The sequence below is a fragment of the Rhinatrema bivittatum genome, chromosome 18 (assembly GCF_901001135.1).
Source record: "Rhinatrema bivittatum chromosome 18, aRhiBiv1.1, whole genome shotgun sequence".
NCBI lineage: Eukaryota > Metazoa > Chordata > Amphibia > Gymnophiona > Rhinatrematidae > Rhinatrema > Rhinatrema bivittatum.
The window spans coordinates 34,624,584-34,650,997 of record NC_042632.1 but is presented as its reverse complement, the minus strand read 5'-3'; the positions used below and the strand labels follow the sequence as shown (position 1 = coordinate 34,650,997).

The window sequence follows — 26,414 nt, the reverse complement described above, 5'->3', positions numbered from 1 at the left end:
CGCCTGTCAAGATTCGGGCTGCTGAATTTTGAACCATCTGTAGGGGTTTGGAGTATGATGAAGGTAGACCTAGCAATAGGGAATTGCAATAGTCTAGTTTCGAAAAAATGACTACTTGGATGATCGTTCTGAAGTCTTGAGCATGGAAAAGAGGTTTTATCCTTTTCAGGACCTGGAGTTTATAGAAGCAGTCTTTGGTTGTTTTGTTGATGTGTGCCTTGAAGTTTAGCCGGTTGTCTATTATTACTCCTAGGTCTCTAGCTTGTGTGATAGGCAGATTGGTAGGAAGAGAACTGTTGGAAGTGTTGTTCTCAGGAGAGATGAGTAGGATTTCAGTTTTAGAGGAATTTAAGATGAGGTGTAGGCTGTTTAGTAGTTGTTTGATTTTTTTGTGGCATGATTCCCAGTAATCAAGAGTATTAGAGTATGTGTCTTTGATAGGGATGATGATTTGAATATCATCTGCGTATAGGAAAAACTTTAGATTGAGGTCGGTGAGAAGTTGGCAGAGAGGAAGAAGGTAAATATTGAATAGAGTCGGAGAAAAAGACGAACCTTGTGGGACTCCTATGGCAGAGTTAAATCTTGAAGATTCCTTGTTTTGGAGTTTAACTTTGTAACCTCTATTGTTGAGAGAGGTTTTAAACCAGGAAAGGACGGTGCCGCTGATTCCTATGGATGACAACTGGTTTAGGAGGATGGCGTGGTTGACCGTGTCGAACGCTGCGGAAAGGTCTAGCAAGATCAATAGGTATGAATTTCCTTTGTCAAGGCCCAGTAGGATATGGTCTGTCAATGAGATAAGGAGGGATTCTGTGCCTCGGTTTTTTCGGAATCCGTGTTGTGGGGCGAAGAGAAGATTGTTGTCTTCGATGTAGTTTGAGAGTTGAGAGTTGACTAGTTTTTCCATGATCTTGGCGATGAATGGAAGGTTAGCTATGGGGCGGAAGTTGTTAGGGTCCTTCGGGTCAAGGTTGGGTTTCTTTAGGAGTGGTGAGATTGAGGCCATTTTGAGATCATCTGGGAAGGATCCTTGGGCTAGAGAGCAGTTGATGATGTTTGTCAATGATGTGGCTATTGTGTCTGGAATAGATAGAAGTAGTTTGGTGGGGATGTGGTCTGCAGGATGAGACGAGGGTTTCATTCTTCTCAAGATGGCTTGTATCTCCGTGGAAGAGACGGGCTCAAAAGTGTTTAGGCTGGAGTTTTGAAGGTCAGGTGTTGATATGATGGAAGGGTGTCAGCGGTATTGGAAGGCAGTTGAGTTAAAAGATTGTTGATTTTATTTTGGAAAAACTGAGCGAGTTCATCCGCTTTAGACTGTGCCATGTCGCCAGGGATTTCTCGCGGTATGGTTTGAGTGAGGCTGGAGACATAAGCGAAAAGAGCTTTAGCATCAAAGACCAGGTTGTGGATCTTAGATGCAAAATAATCTTTTTTTGATTTTGATGTGAGGGCTTTGTACTGATATAGTGTGGATTTGTATGAGGAAATGGTGATGTCACAGGGGGTTTTACGCCAAGTCGCTTCTTTCTTTCTTAAGCTTTGTTTTAGTTTTCTAAGTTCATTGGTGAACCAAGGCTGTCTGTTGGAGGCGTTGGTGTGAGATTTTTTTTATAGTTGAAGGACAGAGCTTGTTAGCTATGTTTTCTGTTATGTTGTTCCAGGAACGAATGGCAGTGTTCGGGTCGGTGAAATCTAATAGAGGGAGCTGAGAATCCAACTGGTTGTGGAGGTCTTTTGGGGAGCATCGCCTTCTGTATTGGAATGACGGTGAGGGGTTATTAGGAGTGTTGGTTTCTTTCAGGGCGAAAGAGGAAGAGATGAGAGTGTGATCCGACCATGGAACCTTTATGTTCTTCAAATTGGATGTAGTCGTAATGCCTTTGTTGGTGAAAATCAAGTCCAGAGTGTGACCCGCTTTGTGTGTAGGTTCGTTGACTAATTGTTGGAATCCCATTGCTGACAGGGCTGTGAGGAGGGTTACGCAGCTGTTAGATGGTGAAGGATTGTCTATGTGCAGATTGAAATCTCCTAAGATGATTGCTGGAGAATCCAGGTTGATAAGCGTAGTGGTGATTTCAAGGATGGGGGAGACATCGGATTCTAGGAGCCCTGGGGGGGCGTAGACAAGAAGGATTTGAAGATGTTGTGATGTGAAGAAACCGACTTCCAGTTTTGTGTTGGAACTGAATGGGTGTTGGGTGAAGTTAAGGCTTTTTTTGGTAGCCAGAAGGATTCCCCTCCTCTTTTTTTCAGTCTTGGGAGTGAGAAGAAGTCATAGGTCAGCATAGGGAGTTGGTTTATCAGAGCTGTATCTGAGGGCTTGAGCCATGTTTCTGTTACTGCACAAATATCTGGCTTGGCGTCTGTGAGGTAATCATTGAAAATTAGGGATTTTTTTGTTATGCCATGTCACTTCAGTTGGGCGTAGAGCAAGCAACTCACCCAGACTCTCTTTCCCTCAGACGGGGGAGTTCCCTCCTGAATTGGGATCAAGTCTCCAAAAACAACAGCAACAGAAATCTCTCTTCCAAAAAAGTCAACCTCACCAACAAAAACTTCTTTCCCTTTTCTTCTCCAGGCCAGGCTAATTCTCACCTAGACCACCCCAGGACTAGCCTAGCAGCCATGTTTTGGACTTCTTGGAGCTTCTGAATTAAATTATCAGGGAGCCCCCAGTATACAAGATTGTAATAATCAATGACCGCTATAGCTAGTGCATAAACCACCACCTTCTTCAATGCCTTTAAGTTTAAAAAATGTTTCAGTTGTCGCACCAATCTGCTACATGCAGAATGCAAAACTGAATTAATTTGGCTTTCCATGGACCATTCTGAAAACAACTTAACCCCAAGTGATTTTACATCAGTGCCAGCAGTAATTAACTGTCTTGCAAACTCAACTTGAAATATATCATGTCCAGTGCGCACATAAGAACATAAGAACATGCCATACTGGGTCAGACCAAGGGTCCATCAAGCCCAGCATCCTGTTTCCAACAGTGGCCAATCCAGGCCATAAGAACCTGGCAAGTACCCAAAAACTAAGTCTATTCCATGATACCGTTGCTAGTAATAGCAGTGGCTATTTTCTAAGTCAACTTAATTAATAACAGGTAATGGACTTCTCCTTCAAGAACTTATCCAATCCTTTTTTAAACACAGCTATACTAACTGCACTAACACATCCTTGGGCAACAAATTCCAGAGTTTAATTGTGCGTTGAGTAAAAAAGAACTTTCTCCGATTAGTTTTAAATGTGCCACATGCTAACTTCATGGAGTGCCCCCTAGTCTTTCTATTATCTGAAAGAGTAAATAACCGATTCACATCTACCCGTTCTAGACCTCTCATGATTTTAAACACCTCTATCATATCCCCCCTCAGCCGTCTCTTCTCCAAGCTGAAAAGTCCTAACCTCTTTAGTCTTTCCTCATAGGGTAGCTGTTCCATTCCCCTTATCATTTTGGTCGCCCTTCTCTGTACCTTCTCTATCGCAATTATATCTTTTTTGAGATGCGGAGACCAGAATTGTACACAGTATTCAAGGTGCGGTCTCACCATGGAGCGATACAGAGGCATTATGACATTTTCCATTTTATTCACCATTCCCTTTCTAATAATTCCCAACATTCTGTTTGCTTTTGTGACTGCTGCAGCACACTGAGCAGACGATTTCAATGTGTAATATCTCTGTCTTACCAGCATTCACGGCTAAAGAATTATCATCCAACCAATTACTCGCAGTTTTCAAGCAGTCACTAAGAAGAGAGAGAGAATCCGTTGAGGATCCTTACCCAATGGAATAACAATTTACAAATCGTCCATGTAAATAAATGGAATAAAGCCAAAAGAATTTATGAGTGCGCCTAATAGAGACAGATAGATGTGCAACAGGAGCAGGGATGAAGAAGAACCATGGGGCACATTCCACTGGACCGGATGTGGCGAAGAATAATGACCCTGAATAAACATCAATTGACTCCCATCTGCTAAAAAATTACTAATCCACTTCAAAACTGAACCCCCTCATCCCAAAGACTGGCAGCAAGAGATTAAAATGTCATGGTCCACCTAGTCAAATGCGCTTCCCAAGGAAGCACCTCAGTGAAAGGCGTACATGGGGGTGGCCCTGCCTCTCAAGTAGCGTCCCATCTGACCCTCGAGCTTAAAGGAGCAGGGGCGGGCCAGTGGCAATTCAACCGCACTCTGAATATTGCTCGCCTGCACCTGGTGCAACATTTTAAGGAGGGACGCCCGATGGGACGTTGGTGTTCAGGCTGAGCGGAGCTTAGAATAAACTGTGAGTGGATGGTTGTGCTGCCGAGCACGTACCTTTTTGAGCTGCTGTTGAGTGCTTTTCGCTTTAATTTGCTCTGTTGGTGCTGCAACAGGGTTGTAATCAAATGTCAACCCCAGTCGAATGGCAATGCATGACTCTAAAACAGGGGCTTCCCAAAACTGTCCTGGGAACCCCACTTTTATAAGATAAACTTGCATATCATAGAGACTCGGTGTATGCAAATTTATCTCAAGCATATTCATTGTGGATATCCTGAAAACCCGACTGGCTGTGAGATTCCCAGGACAGGTTTGTTCTTAAACATTCACATTTCCATTTTAAAAACATTAAAGCATTAAAAGGCCTCTAGACACACAAGGCATAAATGAGATAGGTGCGACGGAAGATGTATCTTCTAGAGATTTTCGCACTCCTGTGGGTGCCCCTTTCAACTTGATTTCATCAGGTTACACAACAAAAATCAGCTTCCACTCTGCCCAAAATCCTCCTCCTCTACCCAGAGCCTTTTTTTTTGCCACTTGTCTGTTGACACTGGACATCCCCATCTCTGAACCCAGAGTCATAAGGATGGTGTGAGGTCTTTGTCCTTTTACCGACTGGAAATACTAGGAAGAGGTGGCAGGCCCTTCGTCTTCTCTCTTTCTCTCACATTGCTAACACCTTGGTTCTCTTCCCAGGGGCGCTATGAGCGTTTGCTTCCTGTTCTCCTCACAGACGATGGAATGACTGTGGGTTCTGCTGGGTTTTAATTATTGTTCTATTTGTGATGCTCCCTTCCTCTCACAGACAGTCAGTAAGCTGGTGATCCTGGAGGCCAGCGTCTCGGTCATGTACAAGTGTTCGGCCTTCAACAAAGCGGGTCAGGACGAGCGGCTCATCTACTTCTACGTGACTAGTGAGTACGGCGAGAGGGCGGGGGATCCACCGCGCTCCTACCGGCAGGTTCCAGCTTCCCCCACCTGTGTACAGAAACGGGGGCAGGGGGGGGGGGGGGGGCCTGCATGTACCCAAGCCTGTGGGGCTGACAACTTTGTATGTCTTCGCAGCTTACTACACTGAAAGAGCCATGAGGCCAGGTCCTCCGAGTATCTGCATGGATGCATTACTGTAGCTCCCCTTAACCCATTGCCACTGTTTGATTTCTTGTACTTTGCACAAATGTCTGATATAGCCAAGGCAGCGCTGCCCCCTGGTGTTCTGACAAAGCAAATGCAGCGTGACAGCTTGTTCAGCACCAGTCAGTAGTGTTTCAGTTTTGCCAACTTTTTCTGCCCCCCAAAAAGCACTTCATTTTCAAAGTCTGCTATATTTTTCTTTCTAAACTGAGATTTTGTGCTGAGAGCTGTACTTTGACCTCGTGGTCTTGTAGGTTTTTGAGGTTATCCACAGTGAAAGTGTATAAAGTATATTTGCATATGCTGGTATGTAACATTATCTCATGCATATTCACTGCAGATATCCTGAACTCCCAACTGTCTGTCGGATCCCCAGTACAGGCCTGGGAATCAGAGCTATAAGACAGAACCGTGACTGGATTAACCTTACGGTTCCTTATGACAGCGAGGCAGGGGAAAACCCGAGCAATAAACCCAAACACTTAACACCAGGGGCAGGCAGCTCCGGTCCTGGAGTGCCACAAACCGGTGGTTTTCAGGATACCCACAATGAATATGCATGGGGTATATTTGCATATAAGGAAGGCGGTGCCTGCAGATATATCTCATGAATATTCGTTGTGCACATCTCAAAAACCTGACCTGTTTGTGGCTCTCCAGGACTGGAGTTGCCTACCCCCCTGCACTAATGGTATGCAGAGCAAAAACACATAAAAAGCAGGCATGTCCTAGACAGCAAAGGAAGCAAAGGGCTTGATTTTATTCCTACATTAAAAATTCAATGTTTCCGTTCCCCTGGGGAACCTTTTGTCAAGATCTGCAGAGCATTCTGAACCCATCCAGCCCTGCCAGGGAGTGGCACGTCGTTAAGGGACTAGAGATCCCAGCTGTTACGCAAAGTCCAAAAGATTATCGGGCTGATACAGTAAAGTCCGCGGGAGAGCGGACAAACGCCCGCTCTCCCGGTGCGCGCGATTCTGTATTTAAATTAGGTGACGCGGTAAAAACGGGGAAAAGGAGGCACTAGCGCGTCCCTAGCGCCTCCTTTTTGACAGGAGCGGTGGCTGTCAGTGGGTTTGACAGCCGACGCTCAATTTTGCCAGCGTCTGTTCTCGAGCCCGCTGACAGCCACGGCTCAGAAACCGGATGCTGGCAAAATTGAGCGTCCGGTTTTCGGCCCGACAGCTGCGGGCTGAATTCCAATTTTTTATTTTTTTTACTTTTTTTACTTTTCGGTGACCTCCGACTTAATATCGCTATGATATTAAGTCGGAGAGTGCACAGAAAAGCAGTTTTTACTGCCTTTCTGTGCACTTTCCCGGTGTCGGAAGAAATTAACGCCGACCTTTGGGTCGGCGCTAATTTCTGAAAGTAAAATGTGCGGCTTGGCTGCACATTTTACTTTCTGTATCCCGCGCGCATACCTAATAGGGCCATCAACATGCATTTGCATGTTGAGGGCGCTATTAGGTGCCGCGGGTTGGACGCGCGTTTTCCTCCCCTGACTGAATAAGGGGTAAGGGAAAACGCGCGTCCAAGAGCAGGCTGACAGTGCGCTCCGTCGGCCTGTATGAAAGTTGTGTCCCTGCCCTACAGGCTTTACCTGTTGATGGTATTTACTGTTTTGGTTGAGGGGGCCTCTGGCTTTAAATGATTCCAGTCGCACGGACGCTCTTCAGGGCAGGAATCCTGTCCGTAGGCTGTAATAGGAGCCGTCTGAGATGTTCTTCTCACTGCTGCGTTTTTCTTTTTTCTTTTTTTGGTCTCCTTTAGATTTTTTTTAATTCTAGCCAGCAATTTCCGTGATGATTTCTCTTCCAGTTCCAATGTAAGGGCCCCATTGAAAATGATGGGGATAAAAAGGGAATTCACAGGTGGAGAAGTCACTTTCCCGAGCTTCCCTGCCCCCAGTTTTTCTCCGCTGCGGACAGAGAGCGCAGAGACCCTGGAAACGTCTCTGAAATCTGCTCTCCTGATGGGCTCTGTTGGTTCTGTTCTCTCCAAAGGCCGACGAGAGAGGTTTTTTAATGTTGGAATATCAGAAGGGGCTTTGACTGGTTTGCGCCATGATGCGGGGATCTGCCTGCTTTTCCATCCTCCCAGGGCCCTGTCCCAGGAAGGGAAGTCAATGCCTCTTTAAAAGAGGGGCTGCTTCTCTCCAAGAAGCCATAATCTTGCTGTACTTCAAAACCCTCCAGGGAGCATTTTCACAGCTGACAATTGTGTCTGCGAGGGTGAAGTATGACTTTAAAAAAGCTAAATATTTTTCACTTTGAACATGCAGCATGTTAAAGAGGGAACAGCTCAAGTGTCGTGTGTGTGCGGATAGAGAGATTTTGCTTGACTCTCCCTTTTGAGCTCAAACACCTGAGGTGTCATTGCCTTTTTTTTCATGGCTGCTAGAATTATTTTCCCAAAATAAACCTCTTCTTTACTCTGTAGCACAGCTGTCACAGGGACATTATTCATCTGAATGCATTTCAGTGTTTGGATTTTAAAAAGTAAAGCAGAAACAGTTACTGTGAAAGTTTTCCCCACACAGCTCTAGAAGTCCTCTACACCCTCAGCCTGCAGCGCACAGCTCTACCAGTCCTCTACACCCTCAGCCTGCAGCGCACAGCTCTACCAGTCCTCTACACCCTCAGCCTGCAGCGCACAGCTCTACCAGTCCTCTACACCCTCAGCCTGCAGCGCACAGCTCTACCAGTCCTCTGCACCCTCAGCCTGCAGCGCACAGCTCTACCAGTCCTCTACACCCTCAGCCTGCAGCGCACAGCTCTACCAGTCCTCTACACCCTCAGCCTGCAGCGCACAGCTCTACCAGTCCTCTACACCCTCAGCCTGCAGCGCACAGCTCTACCAGTCCTCTGCACCCTCAGCCTGCAGCGCACAGCTCTACCAGTCCTCTACACCCTCAGCCTGCAGCGCACAGCTCTACCAGTCCTCTACACCCACAGCCTGCAGCGCACAGCTCTACCAGTCCTCTACACCCACATCCTGCAGCGCACAGCTCTACCAGTCCTCTACACCCACAGCCTGCAGCGCACAGCTCTACCAGTCCTCTACACCCTCAGCCTGCAGCACACAGCTCTACCAGTCCTCTAAACCCACAGCCTGAGACACACAGCTCTACCAGTCTTCTACACCCTCAGCCTGCAGCACACAGCTCTACCAGTCCTCTACACCCACAGCCTGAGACACACAGCTCTACCAGTCCTCTACACCCACAGCCTGAGACACACAGCTCTACCAGTCCTCTACACCCACAGCCTGAGACACACAGCTCTACCAGTCCTCTACACCCACAGCCTGAGACACACAGCTCTACCAGTCCTCTACACCCACAGCCTGAGACACACAGCTCTACCAGTCTTCTACACCCTCAGCCTGCAGCACACAGCTCTACCAGTCCTCTACACCCACAGCCTGAGACACACAGCTCTACCAGTCCTCTACACCCACAGCCTGAGACACACAGCTCTACCAGTTCTCTACACCCTCAGCCTGCAGCACACAGCTCTACAAGTCCTCTACACCCTCAGCCTGCAGCACACAGCTCTACAAGTCCTCTACACCCTCAGCCTGAGACACACAGCTCTACCAGTCCTCTACACCCACAGCCTGAGACACACAGCTCTACCAGTCCTCTACACCCTCAGCCTGCAGCGCACAGCCCTGTCAATGCACAAAATGCTGGCCTGCAGCATGCCCATACTAAAGTATTATTTATCTGCTTCCTCCCCTCCTGGCAGCCATTCCTGATGGGTTTCGGATTGAGCCACAGCCATCAGAGGAGCCAATCGAGGGGCAGAATGTAAGTCTGAGCTGTAATGCTGACAACTACACCTATGAGAACCTTCAGTGGTATCGACTGAACCTGCTCACACTGCATGATGCGGAGGGCAACCCCTTGGTCTTGGAGTGCAAAAACGTACACCTATATGCAGCCAGAATGGAGGGCCAACTGCACTTTGAGCCAGGCTCCAACAACGCTGCCCTAGTGCTGACGATCCCCAACATATCGCTGGAGGAGGAGGGAGACTATGTGTGTGAGGTCCAGAACCGAAAGACCAGAGAGAAGCACTGCCACAAGAAGTACATTTCTGTGCAAGGTGAGGAGGCCGGAAGGTGGGAAGGATGCACAGGAAGGCAGCAAAGATCACTGACCCATAACCCCATAGAATTACTGTAGGGGTACTGACTATGGAAGAGGTCAAAGTTCCACCCGTCCGAGCCTTTCCCATATGGAGGGAATATAGGGAATGTGAGTTCCATTGTAAATCGCCTAATGATCTCGGCAGTAGGCGATGCACACATTTTTATGGTGGGAAAGCTCACTGGTACATTGCAATGCTTCTCTGAGGGAGTGTTTGAAGGAGTGTAAGTGCATGATCCACAGTTCATCCCTTTCCATGATCTCCCTGGAGAAGGCACCACAGAAAACAGCGAAGAATAAGTTGCAATGGGAGAGCTGTGCATAACTGCTGGCACCAAGCTATTACATTTAGCTTATTACTACCACTACTATTTATCATGTGCACAGGTTATAGTGCATTGTCTCCAGCACCAGGACCCTTTTCCTGTTTTGTGACCTGGATTTGGCACTATGCATTGTACATTAAACCTCATTTGCCATTGATCTGATCTTTCTTTTTTAATTGTTTAGATTCTTTTACAATATGAGTGTGCTCCCTCACACCCAGATCTATATTATTATGAGAAGACTTTGAAAAATGACAGGGAATGTTAAAGCCAGTAAAACTGAAGTTTTGTGGGTTGGGCCTGTATTAATGCTGCAGGGAACAGAGTTTCAGTGGAGTGAACAAATACATTTTCTAGGTATGCCTGCGGATAGTAATTTGTCAGTGGTTCCTTATATATCAGCAATGGAGCGATTGTGTTTCCTTCATCTTTACCGTTTCACCAGCTGCATCCCGTTTTAAATCAATCAGATTGATCAATTCTTGTTCCTGCTCTTGTGATGAACTGGGTTGATTATTGCAATTACCTCTTAGTGGGTTTACCAAAGAAGCATTTGGCAAGATTACAGCTGGTTGATATCTCCGCAGCCTGGATCTTACATCCCCAACACGTAATACTTTATATTGGCTTCCAATATCAGTTTAAGATCCTTACTTTTGTTTTCAAGGTTATGCACAATCTGGCCCCCAATTCATTGGAAGACCCAAATCCATCCTTACATTCCTCCTAGGTGACTTCATTCAGCTGGTGAAGTTTCTTTATGTGTTCCTTCACTGTCTGGTGCCAGACTGGCTGGGTCAAGAAACAAATCCTTTTTTGCTATCACTAAACTATGAAATTCTTATTAGTTTTTCAATTATAATTGATAAAGTTAAATTTCAGAAGGTAGTAAAGAATGCTCTGCTTACTCAAGCATTCTCATGAAGTGTTTTATGTTGCTATTGTGTTTGTTTTCATATTATGATAGTAACTTGAACTTTGTCGATTTTATTTACAAATTAAATTATGTTGTTATTGTTCTATATTTTATGTTTACTTTTGTTATTGTATGTTGCTGTGGGCATTTGTTGGATATGGTGACTCATATGTGCAATAAATAAATAAACATTGGGATAAGTGTAGACTGTGTAGAGTTCATCCAGTCCCATCTCACAAGTGCAGATGCTTTGCTGTAAAGTACAGTATAAAAGATATTTGAACTTTCTTTTTGGATAATTCATGTTCTTTAATTTGAGAGGGCATGATCCAACCTTTATTCCCTTTTGTTTGATTTCCTTTTTCCATTGCTCTTTCTCTGCAGCCCAAGAAGCACCACACTTGCTGCAGGACCTGACCAATAAATTGGTAAATGTCAGCGACTCCATGGAGATGAGGTGTGAGGCGGATGGCACTCCCAGCCCCAGCATACTCTGGTATAAAGATAACAAGCTGGTGGAAGAGGTCTCAGGTATACCTGGTTATCTAAAAAGAGCATAGGGGGGGGGTCTTGGTGTGAAGCGGCTCAGAGCTGGGCTATTGTCAGACAAATAGTTCTTACAAGCCTCCTCCTCTGGTACAGAAACTGGGACGAAAATTACTGGTAGAGCTCCCAGTGTCATCTAGAGTAAGTAACTGAACTAGGATGGAGTGTGAGGATGCACCCAACAACACAGTCGTATGCATTATGCACAAGAAATGTATACATATTACACACAAGTATACACAAGAAAGGAACTAGAAGCATTCTGATTGCATATGAGAGTGGTAGTGAATCATAATGAGATACTGGCCTCACTGGAAGAGGGGGAGCACATGGCCAGAGGGTGCAGGGGAAGCATGGGAATCCGAGTCAAGCCAACGGTGACAAAATGGGCTTATGGAAAATCTCATGGGATCTCGTGATGGAAGAAAAGAAGGACCTATGGTCAGAAGGGGAAGGGGAAATTCTTTTTGGTGAAAGTATCTTGGGACCAGTGAAGAAGCTGCTCACAGATTAATGTTTTTAATTCCAGGGATAGTTCTAAGGGAGTCAAATCAGACACTGAGTATTCAGCGGGTGAGAGAGGAAGATGCCGGCCTATACCTCTGCAGAGCCTGCAACGGCAAAGGTTGTGTGAACTCTTCGGCCAGCGTGTCAGTGGAAGGTAAATCCGACCAGCTTGTGCTGAAAGTGGAGAGCAGTTCTGTCCCCAGGATGTGCCTCCCTAACAGATTGCAAGGCTGAAGGGGAAGAGGAAATGTGCTATAGCAGGGAAAGGAAACTGGTTCAGCGTATGCCACAGCTAACCACCGCATTACATGCAGTCTGGGTGCAGCCACCTCCTCGCCACCCGCAGGGGCTCTCAGTAAGGGCTGCTGACATCCTCCGTGAAAATCTCCAGATAGAGTTACCTACTTATGGGCTAAGAACCAGGCTCCTTTGCCTATATTGTTTCCCCTGAAAAATCAGAGTTCCTGGCAGCCCTGGAGGACTGAAGTGAGAACTGGACGCACATGACATTACAAAGCCCGCCTCACATGGGGGAGGGAAAACCTTGTGGTTCATTTTTTGTTTTGTTTTTCTGTGTATTTTGGAGGGGGTTCATTTCCTTTTTCATGCTAAACTGAGAAAATGAAACAACAGTTCATTGTTTTTTTTTTGTTGTGTCTAATAGGAAGTGACACAAAACAAATGCTGTCATTTTAAAATGACAGCACATTCCTATGGCATCCTATACATCTATATGCCTATGCTCCTCCTTCCTAAAAGGGTGCTTAATAGGGCACCCTTGGGAAGGATTTGTGCCTTGCTTTCCTTCCTCTTCCTCTAATTGAGTTGACCTGCTCTCAGAATATCCTATAATGAATCTTCTCGAGGTTGATAAATGTGAGATCTACAAACAGCTTTCAGCTTGGACCACGTTACTTCTTTTTCTGCTAGGCATACTTGATAAAAAATAGCTTGGTGTGTAGTTTGCAAATGGAGAGGCGTGGTGGACACTGTGGGGCAATTTTCAGATAGCTGGCGTACGTATACAGGACGCTGCTATTTTAATGCCCGAACTTTATGCTAATTTTCAAAAAGAAACTACCCAGGTAGTTTCACTACACACACCCACTTGCAATGCATCGCGGCCAGCAGGAATAAAATAGCTCACATGCTTTTGTAAATGTCATGTACACATGCTACTTTCCTCCCTTCACCTAAACAAACCCCCCAGCAACCCATCCTCATAATTTGGCTAAAAGTATGTGCCCTGGGGATGCCCGTGCATGCTATTAGCTGGCCAGAGGAGAGCAATTTTCAGGCAGAGCGATCTAGGTCTGTTAATCTGTTGCAATGCAGCTAGATTGCTTTGTAAATTGCCTTATGTGTGGTGCTGCAGAAACATCTGTGACTGAGTGCAGAGGACCCAACAGTGCTGAAAAATAGGAGAACAGGTATGGGCTTGCTAAATTGGGGATAATTTACCTCCTTCTCTCCTCCCTGTGTGGTCTTGAAACGTCACGATCACCCTCATTTTTGGATGGTTCTTCCGTTCTTGCATCCAGTACAAAGTGTCACCCCCCTTGTAAATAATCTCATTTTCTCCCGGACCACCGGAGCTGCGCTAGAACCCTGCACTAAAGAGCAAATGCGCAGCTGCCAAACAAGGTGGTTTGTTCTCCAGCATTTTAAAATGGAGTTTATCTGACTTATCCCTTCCAGGGTCTGATGACAGGACAAACGTCGAGATTGTAATCCTGATCGGCACAGGAGTCATTGCGGTATTCTTCTGGATCCTCCTCATTCTCATATTCTGCAACATTAAGAGAGTAAGTCCCAGGAGGGTAGACTGGAAGGGTGCAGGGGTGCTAAGTGTTTCCCTTTCGGTTGCTCCTCCCTATGTAAACTTGGACATATGGAAGTCTCCATGCAGATTGTTAAAAACAGCATAAAGGTTGGCTCTAGCACACGGCGGAAAGCTGTAAGAATGACCTCGTAGATAATAACTTCCAACCGGTCGATCAGGGTAGAGGTTTGTTTGTGGAGCAGTGTTTCAGGGGTGCGAACTGCTTCAGCCGCTGGTGCCCTCGCTCCATGCATGAACGGATAGCCTCACCTTCTAGCACAGTCAACCTGTTAACATTAATGAACACTAAAATCGCTGGAAAAAAATGTAAAAAAAAGAGAAAACGAGCAAGCCTGCTAGAACTTCTTACAGACAGCTGGAAAAAGAAAGAGGGCAGAATGGAGGCGTCACATAAGAGCAACACTCTGATATGCAATCCATGAGCCTGAGGTTCTTTTATTACGTTTGTTTATGACATTTTAAGGGAAATAGGAGTACATGACCTCCTGTGTCCCCACCTGCTATCCCCTCAAATGCATTACACCCACTATTACCTCCACCCACCACCACCTGATTAAAAGGTCCATTCCCCTCCCCGTTTCTTCTTCCTCCCTTGGGGTTGGGTTGAGAGGAGATGGAAAGGGAATAAACAAAAGATAATCCAGGAGCACTCCAGCCCCAGCTCACAGACACAATCAGAAGAGGAAGCAGGCTGTGTAACCTGTTGGCTAAAAGTCATGGGGGTTTTTCACACCCCCTTGAATTAGGAATGGAGTCCAAATCACAGATTCAGCCAGATAAGAAAAAGCAGAGCTGCACGGAAGAAAGATATGGCTAATGTAAGCTCCTCTTCTTCCTGTTTCCTGCAGCCCACTCATGCTGACATCAAGACAGGGTACCTGTCAATCATCATGGACCCTGGCGAAGTTCCCTTGGAGGACCAGTGTGAATACCTCCCCTACGACTCCAGCAAGTGGGAGTTCCCACGTGAGCGCCTCCGGCTAGGTAAGCGAGGAAACCACAGGTCGCTGCTAAGAAGGGTGACCACCCCCCAACACACACACACACACTTACTTCTACTGACTATGGTAATGCTGAGAGATACCATGGCCCGGTTCTGTTCCTGAAGTTCCATTCTGCTTGAATGTGAAACCGGACGCCTCTTGTAGGACACATGTAGGCTGCATTCCTGTACGTGTATCTTCTGCTGCCATATCAAGAGGTATATGCTGGAATCCTACAGCGAGGCAAGGGGGATCAGTTTTGTACTGAAAGCGAACTTCCAGCAAGGCACCAGATCACTTAAGGCTCAATGTACTTTAATGCATTAATGGTAACGCAAGCGTTACCTACTGCCAGCAAGTACCATGCGTTAACAGTGCTATTAATGCACATTAGCTAGCTTCTGTTAGTGTTATCACAAAGTCTATGTTGAGGTAATGAGATGGGAAAAGTATGCAAAATAGCTCCTTACCTAGCAGTGCAACAAGAAGGATCATGGATTAAAACATGCAAAATGTAATGTAGAATCATTAGTGCCCAAAACATAACTACATGTCAGCGAGGTGTAAGTTAAGCTTTTGTGTTTCTGTCCACAGTGTGCTAACATATGGCAGTGCCACTGTCAACACTAAAAATGCCCCCCTGGGAGCCCCCCTCACCTGCCCCTCATCCATATGCCCATTTCCTATTGCTCTTCTTATAAAATTGTTTCCTGGGGTAAAGATCCAAATCTTAGAGCTTTACCCAGTTAGATGAATTAGTCCCAGTTATCAATCAAACTGTACCTAAATGAGAGGTCTAGAATGGGTAGATGTAAATCGGTTATTAATATTTACTCTTTTGGATAATAGAAGGACTAGGGGGCACTCCATGAAGTTAGCATGGGGCACATTTAAAACTAATCGGAGAAAGTTCTTTTTTACTCAACGCACAATTAAACTCTGGAATTTGTTGCTGGGTTTAAAAAGGATTGGATAAGTTCTTGGAGGAGAAGTCCATTACCTGCTATTAATTGACTTAGAGAATAGCCACTGCTATTACTAGCAACAGTAACATGGGATAGACTTAGTTTTTGGGAACTTGCCAGGTACTTGTAACCTGGATTGGCCACTGTTGGAAACAGGATGCTGGGCTTGATGGACCCTTGGTCTGACCCAGTATGGCATGTTCTTATGTACCTATTAACCTTTGAGACTTTAAATCTTTTCCATGTTTCACCAAAAAAACTCCTATGTGTATGTCTGCTCTCTTTGTCTGATCTCGATAATAAATGCCTTGGAGCAGGAACAGTCTCTGATGTGTATCTGTACAGTGCTGTGTACACCTTCAAGCACTATATAAATGTTTAGTAGTACTTTGCAGTCTGCTGTAACGTCTTCTTATAACTTATTTTGTTTTAATGACTGTTTTATCCTGGTTTTTGTCAACTGCCTAGGGCAAGTACTAGACCAGGAAGGCAGACTAAAACTGAATATAAATAAATGCCTCATTTGCATCTCATTAACATCAGTACGCACATAAAACACAGCTTTAATGCCTGTTGATAATGCAGTCTCCTAAATCAGCCCCTTATTAGCTAAGAGCCTTTGATAGTTATTTTGAGTCGTTATGAGAATTTTAGATTGAAATAAATATTATGCAGTTCTAAAAGGGTCTGCGTCAAACTGATTGCCGCGACATAAAGCGTCCATGTGCCTGAGGGACCTACCATTGGCTACATGATTTGCACGCTGGGTAAAAGCGATCAATTGGGTTTCTTTGCAGCGCTGGCATGAGTGAGGCCCCAGTATAAGATGGACTTACAGTGCTCGGTTAAAATATCGATTGGATTTGATTCCTCATTTTGCTAAACCCAAGCTCAAGGCAAGTCACATTTCAGGCACAATAGGCACAGTATTTCCCTGCCCCAAAGGGCTTACAAGCTAAGGGAGGGAGATTTCCTAAGCTGCAGTATTTTCACAGAGGGATTCACTATCCAGCTGCGCCGAGGACCACAGGTTGGGGAAGCTCCTGGTATTTGTTTCCTGCAACAAAAAAATACCGAGGCGCGGCACGATGGCCCCCACATCCCAGGGCTGCCATCTTTTAAAGGGGCCATGCTGCTCCTCATCTGTAGTCTCTAAATCCATGGGGGGGGGGGGTCTAATGAGACAACTTTCCCACTTACCCAACCCCCACTGCACCTCGTGGCAGCAAAGTTAAAAAAATATATATTTTAACGTGATCCCCGTGCTGGCCTCAACCCCTCCCCCCCCCCAGTAACCAAGCCCCTCCCCCTCCCTCGGCTGGCACCATTTTGGAAAAAAGAGCTGCCAGAGCTGAAGCCTTAGGGGGATTGTAAGGTATTGATCTGGGATCCTGGGGTATGGGGTGCTATTATCACTCCCACCACCACCAGCACTGCTACTATTAATTATCATTTCTGTCATGCACAGATCCACATACAAGACAGTCCTGTCTCTGTGGAGCTTACAGTCTAGGGAAGACACAAAAAGAAGATAAACAGGTTTCAGAAAGTGCACTTATTGTAGTAAACATGGTTAACATGGACAAGGTTATGATCAAGAAGAGCAAAAGTTTAAGATTTAAAAGGAAACCTGACAAAAAAGTTTACAGGACAAAGACAAAGCATGACGCACCCCTCAGGAAGGCAATTCCAGGCATATAGTGCAGCAAGGTGGTAGCCCAGAGCTGGGCACAGACAAGAGCAGCTTGCCCTTGAATGAAGCTTGCAAGAAGGGACGTGAGGAGAGGCAAGGACGTGCCCATTTATTTCTATCTATGACAGTATTCTGTCCTGGTACCACTTAAAAGGATTAAACTTCCCGACGGGTGTCAGCCGGAGGTGTGCTGCTCACCTCTTACAGACCTCAACCCGGAGCCGCACGGCATCTGGCGCTGCAGCTCGCCAGAGCCTCTCCCTTCCTCTGGCTCTTCCTGTTCTGTCCATCACAAAAGCCTTGGTTCCAGCCAGGGCGGTGTCAAGGGTGTTACAGGAGCACAGAGCGAAAACAATTCCCAAGCATGCTGAGCAGGTAAGGTACATTTACCTAGCGTTCTTGAGGCAGATTTTCAGCCAAAGCTAACCAGCAAGCTTTTTCGCTGAATAGCTGACTAAATCTAACCAGTCAAATCTGAGCCCAGAGTTACAGGAACAAAAGTAGCGGGTTAGAGCTGAATATTGCACCAGCCAGCTGAATTTGCAAACCCCCAGCCTAGGCACATGGCAACCTGGCCCCTTTTCTGGTTTCCCTAAATCTGTGCACAAATTTAGTCAGACGGGAGGGGATGTTTTTTAATTTGTTAGATTCACACCGTTAAAAGCCAGTTTTAAACGGGTAAATCTTTTGGATATTGAACCCCCCTGCACTGACATGGTTGTATCCAGGAAAATCTTAGCGGGTCTTAAGACCTGGCCAAAATGTCAGTAGGGCTCTTATTTTTCCTTAACATTACCATCAGAAAACAGGAAGAACTGCCTCGAATGAAAAGGTCCCGAGTTCGTACTGAAGGAGGTCTAAGGTCCCTCACACTGCAATGTCAGAGAATTCAGAATTTGTGCTATTAGTTTCGCTCAGCTTCCTTTTCCCTTCCTACGTTTCTCAGCTTGTCTCTGATTTCTCACCATTTCTTGCGCTTCTGCTTTTTTCTGCGTGCTGTGGGTTCCAGCCTGTCCTCCGTCTCTGACGCTCCTGCTCCTAGCGGTGTCTGAGCCCTTCTTTTCCACCCGTGCAGGTAAAGTGCTGGGCCATGGAGCCTTCGGGAAAGTTGTGGAGGCTTCGGCGTTTGGCATCAATAAGAGCAGCAGCTGTGAAACCGTAGCAGTTAAAATGCTGAAAGGTAAGTGACCCGGGAGACCTCCTCCCCAGGTGCAGGCACCCAGCACCTGCAAGCCCATTGCAGGGAAATTTCAGTCTGGGCACTTGCATCTAATTTAAAGAGATCCCCTACCTGTGCTTTTATAGCTTTCTTGCACCCCCTGCACAGGCATGAAGTGCAGTGAGAGCTTGAGATGTCTCCTGATGGGGTCTCTAGTTCAGTCCCACACAGTGGGAGGCTGGCACTCACTCAGACACATAGAGCACAGATACATAAAACTAATGGTCAGTGCAAAACTATACTGCAATACCTTTTTATTGGACAGTACATTTCTTGATTAGCTTCATCAGGTCAGAGCAGGTTACGGCAAAGGAAGATGTCTGGGTATACACATGAATCACAGATTACATTACAGTGCTGCTGTGAATCACCTGTATATTTGCCCTGACCTGCTGATTTTGTTTAGATCTGATGAAGGGAGAGCAGCTCCTGAAAGCTAGTCAAGAAATGCATAAAGCTAGTTCGATAGGTACCACCAAATATATTTTGCTGGCCTTTACCTCTATCCTTATGACTTGAACCTTGCTACCTTACTTTCAGGATAACCTCCTTGTTCTTCTGAACAAGGACTTGTTCTATATCCAGGATTCCCTATGCTTTTCCAGCAGTAAATCTGAACACCACTTTAACTTATCTCAATTGCATTTTGTCTGGGGTTTTTTTTTTTTAATTATTGTAATACACCTTGAGGCCATTCTTGGTAGAGGGAAGATTATAAAATGTCTACAAATAAATAACTAACAAGGACTAAAGGCGTGCCTACTTTTTTTTTTTTTTTTTTTTTAAATTCTTTATTTATATCTTTAAATTCATAGTAAAAGATACATGTATATAATTCTTAAATGACTTCAAGAATTTTTAAACTGATAACAGATCACATTTAAATACATCCTTAACTTAAACTTTCACATAAATATAACATCTGTTATCACCTCATCAAACAAAATAGGGGAGCTAAACAAGCAAGCCTTACTTCACATAATTATTAACATAACTACAGACATTATGGGGAGTGGAAATCCGAATGAACTGTATTCGATGGGGGGAGAAAGGCTGATATGCACGGAGCAGGAGAGAGACCTTGGGGTGATGGTGTCTAATGATCTGAAGTCGGCGAAACAATGTGACAAGGCGATAGCTAAAGCCAGAAGAATGCTGGGCTGCATAGAGAGAGGAATATCGAGTAAGAAAAGGGAAGTGATTATCCCCTTGTACAGGTCCTTGGTGAGACCTCACCTGGAGTATTGTGTTCAGTTCTGGAGACCGTATCTCCGAAGAGACAGAGACAAGATGGAGGCGGTCCAGAGAAGGGTGACCAAAAAGGTGGAAGGTCTTCATCAAATGACTTATGAGGAGAGATTGAAGAATCTAAATATGTACACCCTGGAGGAAAGGAGGAGCAGAGGTGATATGATACAGACTTTCAGATACTTGAAAGGTTTTAATGATCCAATGACAACGACAAACCTTTTCCATAGGAAAAAAATCAGCAGAACCAGGGGTCACGATTTGAAGCTCCAGGGAGGAAGATTCAGAACCAATGTCAGGAAGTATTTCTTCACGGAGAGGGTGGTGGATGCCTGGAATGCCCTTCCGAAGGAAGTGGTGAAGACCAGAACTGTGAAGGACTTCAAAGGGGCGTGGGATAAACACTGTGGATCCATAAAATCAAGAGGCCGTCAATAAACAGTGGGTGGCTCACCAGAATGACGGCTACTGCCTGGAGATAATACCCTTATTCAATAAACATACACATGGTTACTGTGACTCCAACATCACTCTAAGCTACAACAGCAAGAGGAAATGTGGAAAAAAGGATTCGCACTCACAAAGTGGGGAGTAGCTGGCTTGTTACGGCGGTTACTACCCCAAACCAAATAAGCCTGATACTTCACTTTCAATACATATCCAGCATAGCTCTCTGCTTCAACGGCAGGGGAGAAGAAAAACTGATACTTCACGCATAGCTCTCTGCTTCAACGGCAGGGGAGAAGAAAAACTGATACTTCACGCATATCCAGCATAGCTCTCTGCTTCAACGGCAGGGGAGAAGAAAAAAAGGATTCACACTCACAAAGCGGGGAGTAGCTGGCTTGTTACGGCGGTTACTACCCCAAACCAAATAAGCCTGATACTTCACTTTCAATGCATATCCTGCTTCAACCGCAGGGGAGAAGAAAAACTGATACTTCACGCATATCCAGCATAGCTCTCTACTTCAACGGCAGGGGAGAAGAAAAACTGATACTACACGCATATCCAGCATAGCTCCCTGCTTCAACGGCAGGGGAGAAGAAAAACAACCAATAAGGGCTGAATAACACAGTCTGGGTAAAACAAATAAACATGGGTGTAGCTTGCTTATTGCGGCGGTTACTACCCCTACTACCCCTAACTAATCAAGCTTGATATTTCACTTGGTTGCAGCTCCATCACTGCTCTCTACATTAATGGTGGGGGTGGAAGGGAAATAGAACCAAAGAGCTAAGAGAAACAGATAAGTATGAGAAAAAAATGTGAAGCTTGCTGGGCAGACTGGATGGGCCGTTTGGTCTTCTTCTGCCGTCATTTCTATGTTTCTATGTTTCTATGTTTCTATGTTTAATCTCAACAAAAAAAAAACCCAATATTCCTATTATAAACTATTTCCTGTTTCTCCCTGAGACTTAAATTCTGCTAGATACTTCTCTAATTGGTCTGGCTCATAATATATATATTTATTCCCATTAACCCACATGATACTTTTACACGGGAACCTTATTATTACCTTGATGCCAAAAGTTCTGGCTTGATTGGCCAGAGATATAAACCTCCTTCTCCTTGTTTGTGTTTCCCTTGAGACATCAGGATATAGCCATACTTTTTGCCCTAAATAGGGAGTGGTAGGCGTGCCTACTTTTAACATAGATACGAAACCTCACTAACAAAAATCCCCATCCCACCTTGTCAGGAAGATTTCAGCTACTAGAACAATCCCAGGATTTAAGGCACAGATTCTGTTCAGTCCAGCCATAGGAGGGAAGAAATATCCGTCGAAGGGAAAGTGGAAGAGGAGAGAATTTTTTGAGGGGAAGGCATGATCAGGACAAGTGGCACTTTTTGTCTATGTGCCATCTCTGTAAAAAAATGGATCCTGAATATCCGACTGCTGGAGCGATGACTAAAATAGTCCAGGCTGCCATATCGGGCACCACAAATACCAAGCTGGTAATATCAGTGGCGAGAGACACCAGGCTATCCTTACTAGAGTCCAGTTTGTTTGTTTTTTCCATTATCTTTCTACTTATTTCTGGATGTTGCGGATTAGGTTATTACAGTCCTATCATGGAGCCTGTGACCTTTTTCTTGGCAGAATAATGCAAAGGTTTGTCTTCTACAGCCTACTGCACCTCATTTTACTGGTGGTCTCCTCTTCAGGTCCAACCCTGTTTAACTTCAGGATGTACCAAGCTGGGGGTCTCCTAGACTAGTACTGCTAGGAAAAGATACAGCAACAAGTTATTGTAGCAGGGTTTCAGATACCATGGAGGTTTCTATGTCAGGGATCACAGAGTGTTCACAATTTGGTCAATGTGGGCTTTGGATTTCATTCACCTGAACCTTTTGATCCAGTAAACTTCTCCAGTACTCTGAAATAAAGTCCAACTGGTGCTTCAGGCTCACAAGTCCAAAAGAATCAAAGCTGGTTCCAGACAAATCCTTAGTGCCACAGAGTGCACTCACATCTAAGGCAATGGAGAATTACAGGAGCTGGAAATTTGCCTTCTTTTATTTCAGTATAAAATAAACAGGAAAATCCTCCTGATTGGCTCAAAAAACAAGCAAACCCCAACCTGTGTTATTCCCCCAGAAGTACAAGTGTATTGTGCATAAGGGTTTTGTTTGAGACTATCAAGAGACTTCTGTATATTCTATATTTAAATAAATGCAAGCTAATTTTTCACAGCTCCTCCACTATCTTAGCTGTGGGTGCACTTTGTGGTGCTAATGTGTGGTACACTTGACCAGCACTCTCCAAACATCCCCAGTGGTACCAAGTCTCTTCATACTGCCTCTGCAGATAAAGGGGCTGCAATCTCTTCTCAAGACTACAGACTTGCTCACAATTATCCAAACCCAATACAGACTTAAGTGGGGGGTTGTATGTGTAAATCAGCAAATACATGCATAAGTAACCTCTGTGTGTGGTAAGGTGTGAATTTTAAAAGAATTGCTTGTGTTAAAAGGCCCATATACACATGGGTAAGTGGCGGGCTGAGTGGTGGTATATTACATCATAGAACACACATCACAAACTTGAGAAAGCAAAACTCGGTTTACTAACAGGCTGATACAGAAAAACGCGCAGGAGAGCTGGCAAGCGCCCACTCTCCCAGCTCGCGCACAGGCCACTCTCCTGGGCGCGTGATTCAGGAGGGTGGCCTATGCAAATTAGGGCCCGTGGTAAAAGGAGGCGCTAGGGACACTAGCGTGTCCCTAATGCCTCCTTTTTGACAGGAGCGGCGGCTGTCAGCGGGTTTGACAGCCGACGCTCAATTTTTCCGGCGTTGATTCTCAAACCTGCTGACAGCCACGGGTTCGGAAAACGGACGCTGGCATAATTGAGCGTCCGTCTTCCGATCCGCAGGTCGCAGGCCGATTTATATATTTTTTTTTTTTAATTTTTACTTTTTTTTACTTTTGGGGCCTCCGACTTAATATCGCTATGATATTAAGTCGAAGGGTGTACAGAAAAGCAGTTTTTTCTGCTTTTCTGTTCAATTCCCCAGTGCCGGCCAAAATTAACGCCAGCCTTTGGGCAGGCGTTAATTTCTGAAAGTAAAATGTGCGGCTTGGCTGCACATTTTACTTTCTGTATCGCGCGGGAATAACTAATAGGGCCATCAACATGCATTTGCATGTTGCGGGCGCTATTAGTTTCGGTGGTGTTGGACGCACGTTTTCGACGTGCCATTACCCCTTACTGTATAAGGGGTTAAGCTAATGCGTCAAAAACGCGTGTCCAAACCTGGGCTAACAGTGCACTCCACCGGATCAGTGATATGTTATTTTTTATAAAGTATGCGGCTCTCACTGCCCTGCACAGTGTATAAAGTACTTATGTTCTAATGTTCTTAGGGAACTTTGGGCGCACCTCCTTAAAACTGTACATGCTGACTACTGAACATTACACTCTTAATATTCTGGTAATGCGGACTACTTATGCAGTAATTTTTGTATTTTGCCACATTCCGTGGTGACAGAGCGCACACTGAAACTGGAAGCATGTGAGCTGATGGGGTTTCTATTGCTCGTTATTTCTCCGTGTTTTATGCAAGCTCGAATGCGCTAGCTCTCGGATGGAGGATAGCGGCTGCGTCAGGAAGGGGCTAAGCATAACCATATTGGTTGTCTGTTTCAGAGGGAGCTACAGCAAGTGAGCACAAGGCGTTGATGTCGGAATTGAAGATCCTTATTCATATCGGGAATCACCTGAACGTGGTGAATTTGCTGGGTGCCTGCACTAAATCCAACGGTAAACATTTAACATCAGCAAACACAGCTGACTTTAAGGGACGAGTATGGGTGTAAAAAAAAAAAATCAAATTGTCTTCATATGTACATTGCTTTGCAAATTTTTATTGTAAATATTGGAAAGCGATTAATAAATTTGTATAAATAAATAAATAATGAAAATATTAAAGTAACTTTTCAAAGAACCACTGTGCAGTCAAGATAGGCCACACTTTTCAACTGGCTCTCTTTAAGATAATTTTCAGCCATAGCTTAGCCAGCTGGGTTATGGATGAGCATTTCCTAAGCTAATTTAGCTGGCTAAAGTCAGGTATTGAAGGGGTTTAAAAATAAACACTTAGGGGCCGATATTCAAAGGGTTTAGGCTCCTAACATATGGAATTAGTGTGAGGTTACTGGCTGCAGGGCAGAGGCCCTCACTGGGCCATGCTCGGACCCGCTCTAGCCTCCACCTTGAAGGATGCATGACATAGCAAGACCAGCCCTATAAAATCCTCCTTCACCACTTACTCGGGGCTTCATCATCGAATCGCCCCTGCTCCTTGTGGCCACCTGAGCATTTGCCTTGCTCTATTCTATTTAGGTCTCCTGGTGGCCTTCCTTGCCTTGCCCTTGCTCTGACCGGGCTTCCCAGTAGCTTTCCTTGCCTGGGTCTTCCTTGCCTTGCTCTTTCCCTGTTTAGGCTTCCCAGTGGCCCTCCTTGCCTAGGTGTTCCTAACCTCATAGGCCTTCCAGTGAGGCACTCCTGTCTTTCTGCTTCCCTTGTTTCCCTGTCTCCTGTGGGCCTTCCAGTGGTCCTAATGTCTGTTGTCTGTCCTTGTTTGTCCGGTTCTGTCTTGCCTTGCACCCTGTTCCAGTTTTGCCTTGCCCTGCACTCTGTTCCTGACTTGCTCCTATTTCCTGCTGACCATCAGAACTTGCAGGCTCATCCCAAAGGGGAGGTGTCTGGTTAGGCAGAAGACCCTGCCCTGTCTGCCTTTGACCCGTGTCCTGCTCCTGCCGGGGAATTATCTGGAACCGGCCTGCACAACCCTGACAGGCTGCTAAATTGGTCCTCTTGAAAATTTACTAGGGCTATGTCCCTAAATTTAGAAGCCTAAAATGTGGGTGGTTGCAGGGGTGCAGTTAGGATGGGGGAAACAAAGTTAGATGCTTAGCACTGATTTTCTGCACCTAAAATCAGTGGTACCTAAATCTAGACAAATAAATAGCAGGCCTCAATTTACGGTACTATATTTAGGTGAATTTTCAATTGAAAGGAACCATTGAAAATAGGCACCTAATTTTAGAGGCCTAAATTTAGGATTTCAGCATTTTTTTGAATATTGTAAAAAAAGATCACCCCCCACCTCATCCCCCGATGACTCAATTCTCCGAGGTCTACACAAACCAAACACCCCGCTCTTCCCTAGACCGCCCCTCTGCCTTCCCACCTGATGTTAAAACGTAAATGTCCCACCAACAGCTCCCCCCCCCCCCCTTTTCTCCCTCCTCTCCATTTTTAAAATGAAAATGTAATATCCCCTGGACAGGCCCCATTCTCCCTCTTGAGCTCCCCCAGCTGGCAGGTGACGGTCTCACCTCCTTACAGCCTGACATCTGGTATTGCTCTAGCAGTGCCTGGAACCTGAGCAACACTGGGTGCTGGTCCAGTTACTGATGCCTCAACTTTTAAGAACTTTGCTAGGCAGGGGTGCTGCTGGGGGTAGGATGGTGGGGGAGAGGGCTGTCCGGGGGGGGGGGGGTGGGGGCATTTTATTTGAACATCGAGAGGGAAGGAGTGGATCGCCAGCTCCAAACACAGATGCAGCACAGTTAGTTTGGAGCCAGCTAACCCTGTGACTAGGCTTAACCAGTTCGCTGTTTGTGAAACTAGAGGGCTGAATTTAGTCCCTCAGCCCTGGGAAATTTTCAAAGACTTTGATCTAGCCATCTAGCTCCATTTTTAGAAAGCTAGATCCCTTTGAATATGCACCCCATGGTATTTATATCAAAAGACCTGTAAGTATATGTGTGTGTACGTTCTGCAGCAGGGGTGGGGAACCCCAGTCCATGAGGGCCGCACACCGGTCGGGTTTTCAAGATACCCCTAGTGAATATGGACGCAACAGATCTGCATACACTCTGCCCTAATTTTATGCAAAGACCTCTCATGCATTTTTAATAGGAATGGTCCCGAAAAAACAATTGGTGTGTGGCCCTCAGGGAGCAGAGGTTCCCAACCCCTGTTCTACAATTTTAAATAGCTTGTCAGATTGCATTTGTATCTAAACTCCTGAAACTACACTTACCATAGATATGAGGGGTGAGATAGATATATTGAAGA

General features: G+C 45.4%; 1 protein-coding gene across 1 annotated transcript in view; it reads left to right on the top strand.

Annotated features, from left to right (window-relative positions):
• Positions 1–26,414, top strand: part of FLT4 (fms related tyrosine kinase 4) — a 180,985-nt gene that overhangs the window by 125,402 nt on the left and 29,169 nt on the right. Inside the window, 8 exon segments of the mRNA XM_029583679.1 lie at positions 5,092–5,200; positions 9,173–9,532; positions 11,203–11,349; positions 11,894–12,025; positions 13,570–13,676; positions 14,563–14,698; positions 18,431–18,535; positions 23,976–24,089. Of these exon segments, the coding sequence (XP_029439539.1) occupies positions 5,092–5,200; positions 9,173–9,532; positions 11,203–11,349; positions 11,894–12,025; positions 13,570–13,676; positions 14,563–14,698; positions 18,431–18,535; positions 23,976–24,089 (1,210 nt within the window).